General features: G+C 41.3%; 1 protein-coding gene across 7 annotated transcripts in view; it reads right to left on the bottom strand.

Annotated features, from left to right (window-relative positions):
• Positions 1–15,005, bottom strand: part of synrg (synergin, gamma) — a 34,678-nt gene continuing 19,673 nt past the window's right edge. For 5 of the 7 annotated variants that reach the window (XM_010773898.1, XM_010773893.1, XM_010773885.1 and 2 more), the window contains 8 exons: positions 11,412–11,960; positions 9,791–9,954; positions 9,584–9,637; positions 9,027–9,123; positions 8,391–8,539; positions 7,240–7,350; positions 7,086–7,124; positions 1–1,087 (listed from right to left, as the gene is read on the bottom strand). In XM_010773898.1, the coding sequence (XP_010772200.1) occupies positions 956–1,087; positions 7,086–7,124; positions 7,240–7,350; positions 8,391–8,539; positions 9,027–9,123; positions 9,584–9,637; positions 9,791–9,954; positions 11,412–11,960 (1,295 nt within the window). In that variant the 3' untranslated portion in view covers positions 1–955. The remainder of the gene's footprint in view (positions 1,088–7,085; positions 7,125–7,239; positions 7,351–8,390; positions 8,540–9,026; positions 9,124–9,583; positions 9,638–9,790; positions 9,955–11,411; positions 11,961–15,005) is intronic. The other 2 variants (XM_010773906.1, XM_010773869.1) reach the window with 1 other exon arrangement.

Raw genomic sequence — 15,005 nt, forward strand, 5'->3', positions numbered from 1 at the left:
TTACAGTGATTGGTATGAGTTTTAATTGAAGGCAGACTTTAAATCTCACTGATATAATCATCTCTGATAGTAATTAAACTGTATGCATATTTATTTACATCAAATTCACATTACAGTTAGTCACAATCATAGGCATATATACAGTCTACAGTCATAATTACACTGCTGAAGCATGACACTGTTGTATACAAGTAGCTAGTAGTTCTGTAGTTTAGATAAGAATGGGTCTTGTTCCAAACTTCCAAATAACATGGTTTCTTTCAGGTCCCCAAAATCCCAACTTCTACACACATCAAATCTATAATTTAAATAGCCAAAGAGTTTCGTAATTCTCCTCAAGAGTGCAACAAAACATTCAAAGCAGTCGATTCAACACAATTAACAAAAAGGTATTCACCTGCCTCAGTTTGAAAGTTAAAGATGTCTTATTAAAACCAACACAGCTTCAGAGTGTCATCAAACAGACCCGAACAACACATGTAATTCAAGTTCAATTAAAGGTGTATAATTCAACAGCTCTGGTTCAGTCGAAACAGAGAGTCATGAATAAATATCCTCCTAAACAAAGCAACAAGGGAAATTAAAAACTCACAATGTTTACAGCCGTCCTCCTCCAGTGTCACTAATCTTATTGCACACCTAATAATATAAATATGACTCAAGATATTAAATTGATAATGACCTTTTTCCAGCAGTGAAAACAAGACGTATGTTTAGTACATTTCTCTGAAAGAGTTAGAGTAACAATAACAGCATAGATGGTACATATATATTTATATAAAACTTTACATCATAACAAATGGCCAGATCTGGGACAGCTTAGTTGTGACGAAAGAGAGATTGCAGAATAAAAACACATAAATACAGACTCGGTGCAGTTTGAGGCGCGTTGTCAGTCCACCTATCTGGTGTTGATTAGCCTTTGCCCGTTGCCATGGCAGCGGCAGCCCAGGGCTCAGAGCAGGTCGGGCAGGATGAGGCCGGGGGGTTTGGGCTCCACACAGTTGATCCAGAAGTTGGCACAGCTGGCGTGGTACTGGTGGCCCCCGTACAGCAGCTTGAAGTTGTCCGTCTCCGAGTTGAACGCCTGTCAGAGCGAAAGGGGGAGAGATCACACACCTGCATCAGAGAGAGGCATTAACCCATCTGAGCTCACAGGAGGAGAAGCAGGATATGAGACACTTTCCTATGCCTTTACTGTGTGGTGATTTCATTCTGGATAGGGTTACAATGATGTATCAGCCTCTAATGCATCCCAAGGGTTAAGGTTTGAATACTAGAAAGTCACATGTTTATATGAGAGCAGCACTGCAGCTCATCCTCCATGTTCCTGACGCTGCCGCACATCTCAGCCTCTGGCAAGAGAAGGGCTTCAACACACATGGGTTACATGCAATGCAAGGAAATCATATTTACCATGTGTACAAACACACGTCTGCATTACGCTGTAAGCAAGTACTGGTCCACGTTTATGCAAAATAAATACAAAGCCTATAAATAATTCAAAAACCTATAGTAGTCTAAATGAAGAAATATAAACAAATGACGGTTTCCTAAAAGTGCAGTCATCTTAAAACTAATACAATAATCATACACACGTCTTCAAGTGATGAAGAATAAATACAGCTCTGGAAAAAATAAATAGACCACTCAAAATTGTTCTTAAATCGCAATCTCTACATGTACAGTATGTATGGCAGCCATTCCTTTCCCGTGTCTGTTCAATTCCAACACAGAGAAATGTTGTCAGTAGTTTATAGAATAAAGTCAAAAAAAGGTTAATTTTACTCAAACACATACTTACAAATAGTAAAACCAGAGAAAGAAATAATTTTGTAGTGGTCTCTTAATTCTTTTCAGAGCAATATTTATGGGAAAATAGGGATAGGGGCAAATAGAAGACTAAATAAAGAAATAATAGATTATGTTTAGTTTAGACAGTCATTGAATTACCTAAAGAGGCATTTTAGTAGCAATAGAGCAGCTGAGGTTAAGAGGACAGTGTGTCAGTAGTAGAGCTGACCTCAGGCTTGACACACAAACATGATTATCATTGCCTTTATGCAACATCATATTTATCTAAAGAGTTCTACAGTATTTAGCAGTTAAGAGTCTGATGCTATTAAATATCTGCTCATCAAACTGGCTAGAAAGATTAGCCATCGTTTCATTTAGAGTAAGGGTGCAGAAGGTTTGTCCATGCTGTGTACCAGCAGACACGCTTCACTTCATTTTGTTTAGCTGGAGACAAAGGGCAACATGTCCAGAGGGGCACCCCACACTCGTTGCTCCATAATACGATTTGCTTCTGTGGCTGAAAACCTCAAATTGTGTAAAAGCCAAAGAAAATGAACAATTTGATGATCTGCTCCCCACTTGAGGGCTGTGTGTAACGAGGAGAACCTAATGTGTGTGATGAGCTGCTTCAGAGTTTGCATCCCTGGTGAAATGAGGGGGAATGAGTCATGTGCAGTGAATCCTAGCCTCCCACACAGAAGGTAGACACATGCAGAAAGCAACAACTGCATACAAAACACAGCAGAGGCTCTCCACCTGTCTGAAAGCAGTCTGCAGGATGAAGGGCTTCCTCACACACTCACATAAGCAGAGCAATTTCCTTTTCAGTGCTCTTCTGTGCCTTGGCCTACTTGTTTGCACAAACCTGCACCTCCGCCAGCCAAAGCTAGAACATGTTAGCGGGGGGGATGCAGCAGAGTGAAACACAAAGACACCCAGCAGAGCCTTCCCCTCTCTCACCTGTTCTCCCCCCTTCACCCTCACCCACTCAGACTCCCTCCTAGACTTCACCTGTGTGGCAGTAAGTGTAATGCCAATTGTTCAGTTTTCACTTGACAGATTTTGTACATGCAGCCACTACACTCTAAGAAATGAAATATGGATGTTGTTTTCATTAATTGCTTTTTTTATATTGAAACTACTAAGTAAATGCACTTTTTACAATTAAATCAAGAGACTTTAATGGCATTTATGTAAAAGTTCAACGTTTTGGGATTACATTACCATGTTGTATTTAAATGATAAAGTTATTTAAAACGCACTGATTGTCCCAAAGTGCTTGCCGTACTTTCTAAGCACATGCACTAGTAACTACTCTCAAACACAATGAGAGTATTCATACTTTCAAGCCGATCAGATCTTCCTCAATAATACAGCTGACCTTTGCAGCTGCATGTTCGTGTAAGGCGGGATCAAACTGAGCTCTACCAGGTTACATGATAATCAAAACTACCCAGGTCTTCTTTTTTGCTTTTTATTCTTCAACAATGAAAGAACAAAAAATAAGCGAGGCATAGTTACCCTCACCCTCCTGGTATTGTTCCTAATCAATGTCTGCAAGGGCAAGAGGAGTCAGGATGTGCATGCAAAGTCCAGATCAAAGGTAAGTTTGCGCAGAATAAGCAGCGAGCAGATCAGCTGTTTCGTCAGGACAGAGCAACCGGCTCCCAGTATATTTGTGAGTTGAGTCCAAGTTATTATCCCTCCGGACTCAAATATTCCCTCTCAAAGAGATGAGATTCAACCCATTTGGCCTTGATTGATCGCAAATATTGATGAAATGTCTGTTGAGTATGCTCATGGTAGCAAATCAGTGCAGTCTTCCTCAGCAAGGCTTCTCTCAGAGGACACCATTACCGTCATGGCGCTTCACTTTCTGTGCATAACACTGAAGGGTGTACATGATTTCAGTTTTGAAATGCTTTGAACAGGAACAGAAATATGTCCAGCAGATCCTGTGAAACGGTTTCATGTTGAAAGTAGTGACTGAACGCCAGTGATATAAATGTGATAGACAATCAGATGTTGTTCTGTCGCTGTTATTATCGGCTTCAACAAGACAGAGAACATTTCAATTTCATCTTTGTTTCGGAACACTACTGACAGAGGGATCTGAACATTCTGCACATCTAGACTTTGAGGTGAAAAGAGACGCAACACACATTTTCTTCACCAAAGCCTGTGTCAAACACAACTTTGGACTGATTCACTTTAACATTCCCAAAGATGACCTTCATCTGTCGGTACGAGCCTCCCGTATCAATTACTGCAATGCTTTCACTGTGAGCGTAAAAGCAGTAATGAAATAAATCAGAAGCCATATTAGCAAACAAACAAGAAAATCTACAATGATTTGTCATGTGGTATTTGTTTTATACTGAACTTTTCCAGACTGACATTTTGCCATTTCCCAATCCTTTGAGGCGTGGGATTAACAGAGTCATGCATTCAACTGTTTAGGGACCCTGGTCCCCTGAGGTGCAGATCAGCAGAGTGTGACAGAGACGGGTCAACAACAGGTTGCAAACAAATCTAAGATCCATATTTCTCTTTGCTCTGTTGCCACACTTCCTCAAGTAAAAGCTACATAGAACAATCCATCCAAACACTCAAGGCACTTCAGAAACCTGCATTAATATATATACGTATATAAAAAGGAATGCTGAATGTTTTCAGTGCTTCTCCCTCTAATTGCTCAAATGAGCATTTATCATTAAGCAGAGGCGCTGGAGCATCATTAGCAGAAAACGATCACTTATGATAAAACATGACTGCAGACAAACTGTGATGAAGCTGCTGCAGGCGGCTCCTTGCTGCCTCCTGACCTGAAGGAGACACAGATGCTACCAACACATATTCCGTTCAACAGCAACAAGAAATACCATTTGTGTCAACAATAGGAATAAAACATTTATAGCAAACATTGAAATACTCAGCACAAATAAAGCAGGAGCTATTGAGCTGTTCTGCGGTTACATTTCTTTGATGGCACATCAACATCTCTTCCCCTCAGTCCCTTTGGTAGAAAAACAAATCAGTACCTCTTCGCTAAAGGACATTTCAACAATCAGTGCCGTCTGCAGCAGCCTGAGCTCTTCTTTCACTTCATTATACTCTGAGGGGATGCTATTCTCCACTTGGCTTTTATATTCGCTTTCACCAGTGGCTCTGCTAAAAATGCAATTAGAAAATGGCTTATTAATCTCATGCTAGTGGCACAGAGACAAAATAAAGCTGCATTCATTTCAGGCTGGCTCTACGCAGAGTGGGAGGTGAGAGAGTGTGTTTGTGTGCAGGTCTATTCTCGATTCAGGGTCCCTGCAGGTTTCGCCAACTCAAATTTAAGACTTTTTAAGACCTTTTTAAGACCACTTTGAATAGAATTTAAGACCTATTTAAGACCAGCAAGAAAGTATGAAGGAAAATTGCTATGAAAGAAGAAATACGTCCCATAATTACTTACAAAGTAAATGTATTCATGTTCAACATGAGAACAATGACTGAACATAACAGCATAACAGTACACAGAACTGTGTTAGCGTGTTAGACAAAAAGTGTGTATGTATAGCGTGTGTGTGTGTGCGTGCGTGCGTGCGTGCGTGCGTGTTTGTGTGTGTGTGAAACACGTTCCCCTCCACTGGTTTCAACCAAGCACTACATTAGATGTTTTCCAACCAAATACGGTTGAACTTACACTTCCCCATATTAATTTGTAAGTAGATTCGAAGATACATCATTTTCTGACTGCCGCTAGCTGAAGCTTGGTTGCTAGGTTACTAGCTGGGTGTTCTCCAATAAGGGGCCGGGGGAAACAAAGTTAGTCATTACTGGTTCCATGTTGATTTAATTCAATACAAATTGTTGGGGGGAACTGAAAGGCTATTACCGTACTGGTTACTTTGCAGCCCGGACATTTCCCCCAAAACACATTTAGACGCGATCGCAACACAGAAGTACCTTTCAAATCCGATCATTTTTAAGACCTTCTAAATCATATTTAAGACCTTTCTTATTTTTTGGGTCATATTTAAGACCTTTTTAAGGCCTTAAATTCAGATTATCAAATTGAAGACTTATTAAGACCCCGCGGGAACTCTGTCGATTGTAATGAATAATGTGTAAGCCACATCTGCTGGCATCCATGATGCCTCTCAGTCAGCCATATCTCTCCTGGACCATCCATCTGCTCCTGGCTGAGCAGCAGAGTGAGCAGCAGGGTGAACGTGAGAAACAATCAGCGCCACCGTCCTGCCCTCTGAACCTCAGGGTCCAGAACACCATTAGACCCACGTCGAAGAAACAGCCTCTGTAGGCGAGGAGGCAGACACACAGCAGCTCTGCACATACTGCACCAGCCGGAGATAATAAGTGAACACTTATCAGAAACACCAATGATTGTTAGCTGCAAGGAGGTGAGCTGTTACCTCAGGAGAGAAAGGAGACAGGACAGAAAATGAAACCCATCCAAGACAGAGTGATGACCTTTGTGACCTTGAAGAACCAATCCCAGAGTGCAACAACCTCCCCTGAGGTGCCAAAGTGACAGTTCTCCTCTCTCACTTATTTCAAGAGTGTACATTATTATCCGTTACGGTGATTGTCCAATAAAATCTGAGCAACCTTAACAAGGCACAACAAGCTTTGCATTTCTTCTCATGTTGAAGCGATTCACATTAGGGTCCTGTTAGAGACAGGTGTATGCTAAGCAAATTAACCTGATTATGCTAACATTGATAGCCGTGTGATTGTACTTTTTATCATTTCTCAAACTACAGTAACTATTTCTGCACTGCAATAGAAGGAAGCTTGGTTTGCTTACGGTCATAAGCTGGTGAGGAAGCCCAATCTTTACCAGGGACATTCAGATTCAGCCTCAGTCTTTCATCATGTGTGTGGCCACAAAACAAGTGAGTGGGGGCAAAAACCCCTTCTATAGCTAGCAAAGGCTGCTCTGCCAGCTTTCATTATTCTCACTAAAATCAAGTCTGGCTTGAAAAGTGGAACTGCTTTTGGGTCATTTCAAACGTGATACATGTGACTTGTGAAAACGGATAGCTTGCCAGGCATAGAAATGGTAACTAAGAGGGGTGGGCCTTAGCGACAGGTCAAGAAATCCCAAAGTGATTTTGGCTGATTCCCTTCATCTACAGTACAGTGTGGGAGAGGAGCAGTGGAGAGAAGTGAGTCCTGTCACTTTGCCCCCCCATCATGCTTGTCGGTAAGAGCAGAATAGGCCCCCAGTGGGAAAGAGTTGAGTGAGATATATTTGACAGTTAAATGTCTCATACTCGTTTAAACAGACGTCCAATAGTGCTTTCTTCTTTTCTCTGCAAAACGTTTCAAAGCCAAAGAAATGTCAGTTGTTATCCAGTGTGGATGAGCATAACATTTTTGTAAACATGTGTCCGGTTAGTTATTCTGTGTGTGTGTGTGAACACTAACCTTGCTGCGAGAGTCAACGTTGAGCAGACACACACCACAAGCCAACTCCTTGGCATTCTTAATGCCGTGTCTCAAGATACAGGAGGAGAAGTCGAGGGAGGTGTCATCAGGCTACACAGAAAAAAACACACATATTTTACTTCCTGCTGCACCGCTAAATGTAGTCATTTATATTCTTATAATAACAGCAGAGAGAACAACTCTGCTTACAGTAAACATCTCCGAGCATCATCAACCTTTTAGAAAGACTCGCCTTGAATTCAGCTGTGTTGAGTAAAAACAAACACGACCAGCATAAATATATTTTCTTTTAAGAGAAAAAAAAGCTTAAATTAAACATTTTTTCCTTTTTGTATTCCCTGCCCCTTCCTTGAGATGCTGTGTCATTATTCTGAAGTTTGAAATACGATAAGGCTCCTTGGTTTCTGCTTTACAGACGGTAGCAGAAAGCTGAATAAATAAATCTATACAATTCTTGTCCTCCCATTGAATCTGAAGGCTGACCTATCTGAAAGCTCAGCTACATCGCAAACAAATCAATGAATCATTGATTTTGAGCTAATGGACTGCTGATATTGGATTTGCTAGTATTTCATTATGCCATTGGCAGCCACATGTGTATGTGTGTACCTGAACTTGAAGAGTTTGAACATCGTTGGAGCAATATATTGATTCATATTATTTATTTATTAAAACACTTATTCTCTAGCTGTTTATGTTAATATTAAATTAATCATCGTTAAATACATTTTTATTTAGAAGGCAGTTTTGGGCACTGGGTGATCTGGTGATTATTATATATTGAGACAGGTGGTGGTGGGATTAGTGCACCATCACGAGCATATGGTTTTTTTACCAGGGAAAACTAAGGAAAAGCCACAGGTGAAACTATTATTCTTGATGTATTGTATAATTGGAATACAACAAAATAAATGCAAGAAAGGATACTTTGGCATGGACATTGGATTATTTTTACTGCGTTAGATTTGCTTTCAGGTATCTCAGAGGCAATTTCAGTTTGAGTTTATTCTCTGTTTTATTTCGCCACTACAAACATGTTTTGAAAGATTATTTTTATGTGTTTGGGAGCTTCACTTTAAAAAACTGTCCTGTGCTCTAGAGAAAGATCTCCTTTTGTTTGAGTGACTTACAGCGAGCTTGGCCAGCGACATGAAGCCCATGAGATTGTTCCACACGCGGCTGATGTCCTTCAGCAGCTGCTGCAGCTTCTCAGAGCACACAGCCGTCGCCTTGACGCCCAGCTCCACACGCCTGGTGACACGATACACCTCCACCACACCTGTAACAGGAAATACACAAGTACAAAAAATCACAAAAACATGTTGGGTTGGTGTTTTTGTCACATTTTCAGGAAAGCAAGCTGTGTTCGGTGCCGAGCTTTGACATGTTTCCCAGTCACAGCTCGTTAAAATCAGAGAGGCACACTAAGGGAGCAGGACCTCAGAGCAGGCTGGGATAACACATCCCACCAGAGCTCACTGTCTGTCCTCTCTGTCCTTCAGGAGGTGTAAGGCCTCTTTAACAGCCTCTAGTTCACACTATACAGCTACTCCTGGCTTCTTTATAGTAGTGTGTGTGTGTGTGTGTGTGTGTGTGTGTGTGTGTGTGTGTGTGTGTGTGTGTGTGTGTGTGTGTGTGTGTGTGTGTGTGTGTGTGTGTGTGTGTGTGTGTGTGTGTGTGTGTGTGTGTGTGTGTGTGTGTGTGTGTGTGTGTGTGTGTGTGTGTGTGTGTGTGTGTGTGAGTGTGTGAAGCTTGTGTTTCCTCACCCAGCAGGTACTCCATGCCCTGAGCAGACTGGATGACCTCGGTGCACACAGCGGAGCTGCTGATGCTGTTCAGGATGTTGTTGGCTTTGGTGATGACCTTAATGTGAGGAGACAGAAGCTACAATTATGTATATATATATACACACACCCACTGTATACATTTTCTATTACAATATTAACCTCTGTCAAGTAGTGTATGCCTTATGTATGCATGTGAGTTCTTTGACAAAAATACCACAAAGTCTGATTTAACAGTCTTGTTTTTTGGCCAAAAACCCTTTTACTGTGATTGCCACCCTCACAATAAGTGTTCTCTTTAAAAAACATAAATAAAATAATAAGAAAATCCTGTGCCCTCGTGAATACAAATATTTCAGGTAACGGCAAGACAGTGTTATGTATTTGTGTTATGTTTTCTTCTGTCAGATATTCAGCTTTGCAGAGACTTTGAGACATTTTACATAAAAAAATAAATGGAAATCATTGAGGTGTTTGCAGGGGGAAGAAAATGATTTATCCTGAAACAAATGTGTGACAGCACACAAACAAAAACAAACCTCCAGAGCACTTTCCAGACACCTTTGCCACTCGTATGCGTAGCGCTCGCTCTCCTGCAACAAAGGAGCACAAACATATCTGAAATAAACACAAAGGAAAAAGAGAACTGAGGAACATTTCTGTAGCATTTCACATTGCTGAGTACTGCGCTGATATTGTTGGTGATAACGCCGCTAACATGTGGTTTAGCGCGCGGCCCTCCTCACCTCCACCTCCCCAGTCAGGTCCTTGTACTTGTCCCTGATGACAGGCAGGGCGGGCTTCTCGCTCAGGGTGTTGGATCGGTCTCTGAAGGGCTGCTCTGGAGCCGGAGAGGGGGGGGAACGCCCGATCTCCTTATCGCCCAGACTGTGACTGCGTTTGTGGGAGCCTAAGGCAAAGACAGGATAGTGAAAACCACAAATATATTAAATAACTTTTTCTGCTATCAGTTCAGCATCCCATGTTGATGAGATATGCACCTGTTTGTTGGTAATCATTATACTTCCATTCTGTTATGGCTAATTCCACCCGGACAAGGACAGCATGAGTAAATACTTCATTTGTGACAAAAAATAATTGCTTACAAAACAGAGGCACAAATATTCAGGTATGAATTATTCATAGGGACTCACAGACGGACAAATCCTGGCAGGGTACCACAACAAACACAGGCTATTCCAGTGGGGCTGGCAGTTAGTGCATGTGTGTGCATGTGTGTGTGTGCGTGCGTGCGTGCGTGCGTGTGTGTGTTGTCCAGACACAGGTAATTTACCCCCCTCAAACTCCTCCACCACCCACAGAGACATGCGTCATCCTCCACAGAACCCAGAGGCTCCACCATGATCAGATTACTGTTGCACTGGGTGAGGAGGAGAAAGTAGAGCCCTCTTCCTCACACACATTTAACGAAGAACAGGGAGCTAAATCTATTGGTCAAATTAGCTTTTATCACCGTGCAGGAAAGGCTGATCAATTATTCGTGGAGCATGACACCAGCAAACAGCATTTTAAATAAGAACAGCCTTTTGATGGATACGGTTGATTTGTGCTCATGGATTTCTTGGCCTCTGCTAATCCATCTCAGCAGTCACTGCCATTAGAGCGGGGCGGTCATCTCAACACTGCCATCTAACGTCTAACAGCCTAATTACAGATCTGAGGGGCCTAACATGTGGGGGTGAGTGGCAGAGAGGAGTGACAGTGTTGTTGTCTTTTTTTTTAGCCACAGGTTTATAGCGTTTCACAACATGTTGATATTTATCAGCAGCAAATTGGTAGAGAGCATGCACACATTTATCTACCCCAGCTTTTAATCCTTGAAATATGATTGTAAACTGAGTCATTTTGAATTTTGGAAATAACTGTTTAAATATATAATCTTGAGTTCTAGTCAATTCTGTGAGGCATCTCTCAATTTAAAAGTAGACATGCTCTAAGGCGGCAGTGGCTCAGTCCCTAGGGACCGAAAGGTCGCTGGTTCACGCCCCGATCGGACCAACAACAACAAAAATCGGATTAGCTGGTACCTGGAGAGGTGCCAGTTCACCTCCTGGGCCACTGCCGAGGAGCCCTTGAGCAAGGCACCTAACCTTGAAACTTTATCCTCTGTGTTTGTGCATGTATATCCTCCCTGTGTGTGCTATGTGTCTAAACACAACAGAACGATATTTCCTTGTGATGGATAAATAAAGTATGTCTTCTTCTTCTTCTTCTCTAAACGAGTGATTTAGGGCTGCAATTATGACTGTATTCTTGATCAATTAAATGGCTGATTATTGAGTAAAAATTGTCAATCAAATGTTCTCAGAACCAAAAATATATAGATAAATGAATGTTGAAGCTCACCTTGAACACACAGGTCAAAGGTCGCCAGTTCGTTCTTGATCATCTCCTCACTGGACTTGACTTTGGTCTGAGCGCTGGCTTTGAGGAAGTCAGACTTGCCAAACTTAGGCTTGTCCGCCTGGAAGGCTCCAAACTCATCAGAGGCCTCGCTCTGGTTCCCCTCGGAGCCGGCATCAGCGTTGGCGGCGGGCGAGTCGGACTTTTCAGAAACAGTGCTGGCAAAATCCCCAAAGTCGTCCTCGTCATCCACACCTCCCTGTTCGCTGGAGCCAAAATCAGCAAAGGCTTCAAACCTGTCGTCTGTGGATGAGCTGTCCTCGGTGGCGAAGGAGGTTGTGATCTTTGCTACGGAGCGGCTTGTGATGTTTTCCGTGCTGCCAAAGGTCAGCTCCTTCCTCTGAGCTGGCACTAAAGATGGAAGGGAAGCTCCTTCAAAGCCCTGAGGCTTTCGGACCTCGGGCAGACATTCCTCCCGGTCTGACCAGTCATAGCTGGCCAGCGTGCTGAGAGCAGAGGTCCCAAAGGGGTCAAATTTCATGTCGTCGTCTCCTGTAATGACAACACAGACATACCGGTGGTTCCTAGGAATAGCATAGATGCTGTCATGATAGGTAGATTGATGAGCCTGGAAGAAGGACTGAGATGTGTATTGGATTATCACTATGTCATCTATTTTAGGCTCCTCGTGTGTATTAGCTATCTTCACCTACTAGTGATGCCTTACCCTGCAGACAGGTTTTGATATATCGGTCTGACATTTCCACCTTCAGCCAATAAAATACAAGTTCATCAGATGTTGTTTTTGGTGCTGACAGGATTGAGAACTACAAACAAAGACAGAAACCTCCTTTCTAAAAACAATATCCCAGGTTTCCTTTGATATTCTGCACATTTGACTGACTTTTAACCTTAGACATAGTCCATATGATACAGTTCTCTGTGGATGACCTGGAGCAAAGAGTTTTTCAAAGAGATTTTTCAGTTGAATAATTTATATGGCATTTTTCAATCATTGTGCCAAATTCTCAGACATAATTGCAGACATATTTTGTTATTTTGGGAGAACTGATCCTATAACTTCCCTGTCATATTATGTAGCATCATCTATTCCGTGTAGCAATAGTGGACTGATGAGATGCATCGTCAAATAACCCCCTTCAGATATTTTGTCATTCAAAATCATGTGAAAATAAACTCTGAAACACACAGGCAATCACATACACTGTAATTCAGCATATCTACAATGCAGACACCTCTATTATTATTATTATTGTAGACTAATGATAGTCGTTGTAACACTAATGAATACCCTCACCCACATTTTAGAGAGTTCTGTTTTAACAAATTACCTCGGAAGCAATAAACAAGTTGTTTTGATGTGTGAGCTGAATCATGTTCAAAAAATATAATGCCATCATTTTGGGGAAACACAATAAATACTAATAGTGCTTTTCTGTAGCGGACAATTCCCTTTTCACTGGCAACACTTGCTGTTCTGATTTGTGACAAACAGCTCTCATAACCACAATAAAAGCTGATCTCTGTAAACTAAGTGGAACCTGAAGGATTTTGTCTCAAGGCTCAAACAACATCAATCAAATATATTTCCTGTCACTACCTCTGCTCTATTCCTTAAACTGTGTGGACAGGAAACAGTTATGTGACACACACACACACACACACACACACACACACACACACACACACACACACACACACACACACACACACACACACACACACACACACACACACACACACACACCTTGTTAAACCCTTCCTATTTTGCATGACACAGCCCCTTAGATACAAAAAGCAATTTGTGAAATTGACAAGGACCTAGTGCTGTACGCTTTGTGTCATTAGATCAATTTGTGGCATCTCAAGAAAGGAAAGGAGAAAAAATAAAGACGGTACGCATTTGAGCAATACCAACAGTAATATTTATTACGACAGTATGAGTAGAGAGAAAGAGAGAAAGGTCACAAAGTACTGTGAAAGAGGTCTATTATTACAAGAGGTTTGTCAAACGTACACTTGTAAAATTAGATTCCAGTCATTTAGTATACAAGGGCATGCAGATTCAGGAGAAAAAGTGAGAAAACAAACAGCCAGAAGGTAAAACGAAGATAATCTGAGGATATAGAAGCAGGAACTAGAATGAGAAGGCACATTGACAGACTAAAATCAGTTCTGGGGAGATGACAGACTTTGTTTTACCCATTAGGATGTAAAGCAACAGGTGTTTTGGAAAAGATAAGAGTACAGAACACTTGAAAAGCCAGGTCGAAAACATATTTCAAGCTCAAGGCAGGAAGCATTAACCCTTTGAGGACCTGGGGGGGATCAATGCTTGTTTGGAAAGGCTGTGTACTGCACTTTAGGAGCAGTGAGGACTTCACAATTTAAGAGGCAGCCATCTTTATACATTTACAATTATCAAATAGGATTTTTGTCCTGGTTTGTATTCCAATAGCAAATGAGATGGTCACAATGCCTGCATTGATCTGCGTACAAAATGACATTGTCTTGTTCAAGTACTCAAAGGGTTACAGAAGACAAAGAGGGCAATCCTTTAACCTGACATCCCAGATAGGGTTTTAATTACATCCAATCACAGATGCAGAAACAGATTTAAAGAGACAGTATCCTTTTTCTTTGCTACAGTACTTTTTGTCAAAGCATGGTAATGTGCACACACTCTTATGATCCCCTAAATAATAGCACATCATAAGTAATCAAGACAACAATGTTTGGTTTGGAATGGTAACCTAAAATATTGTCATCTTACTAAATACTGTTGGCTAATTTACATAGTTTGCAAATCACAACAAGATCAAGGAGTCTTTCATAATAAGAGCTCATATTCCTGTAATAAAAATACACTATTAAATCTGTATACATTTTCTCCTTTCATAAAAACAGCTTGCTGTTACGCATAAAACGGTATTCTGTATTATTTTCTTGTCAATTTCACAAATTGTAAAGGCAGGCACACTGCAGCAAAAAGCAAGGCAGGAAGGGTAACACTAACGTCATTATGTTCTCAGAGAGCCAGACCGTAGAGCCACACGTGATAATAAATGCCGCAGTATCACAGATAAAAGACAAATAATTTTAAATGAGTAAATAAATAGAACCAGATTCCTCAAAAGGAACCGGAAAAAAAAAAAAAATACTGTCTCTTTAAGTTTACAAACATGTCCGATAACACAGTGCAAAGCATAATGAGGTGCTCGGCCTGCTACACTTTAACAACCGGTCAGTCCCAGAGCTCTCGGAGAACAAAACATCAGATAAACAAGAGAAAACAGGGAGAGGTGGAGCAGCTGTTACGGGAGAGTAAAAGCTTCCTGGGAATGTATCAATGTTAAACTGGGCACTGATATAAGCAGTAGCAAAAACGCCTACAAGAAAAGTTAAAAAAATGAAAAACTAAAATGTTTTGAGTTGCAAGGCTTCACAACGGTTGCATGCCGCCTCAGGTTACAAGAGGAACTGATGTTGAATGTTTTCTGTGTAACATGAGCCATGGAAGGTGAAATGCTCAATGAATTAATGACAACCACTGGAGGGAGAGCTGAAATGTGCATA

Source organism: Notothenia coriiceps, unplaced genomic scaffold (genome assembly GCF_000735185.1).
Source record: "Notothenia coriiceps isolate Sejong01 unplaced genomic scaffold, NC01 NC01_scaffold00000339, whole genome shotgun sequence".
Classification (NCBI taxonomy): domain Eukaryota; kingdom Metazoa; phylum Chordata; class Actinopteri; order Perciformes; family Nototheniidae; genus Notothenia; species Notothenia coriiceps.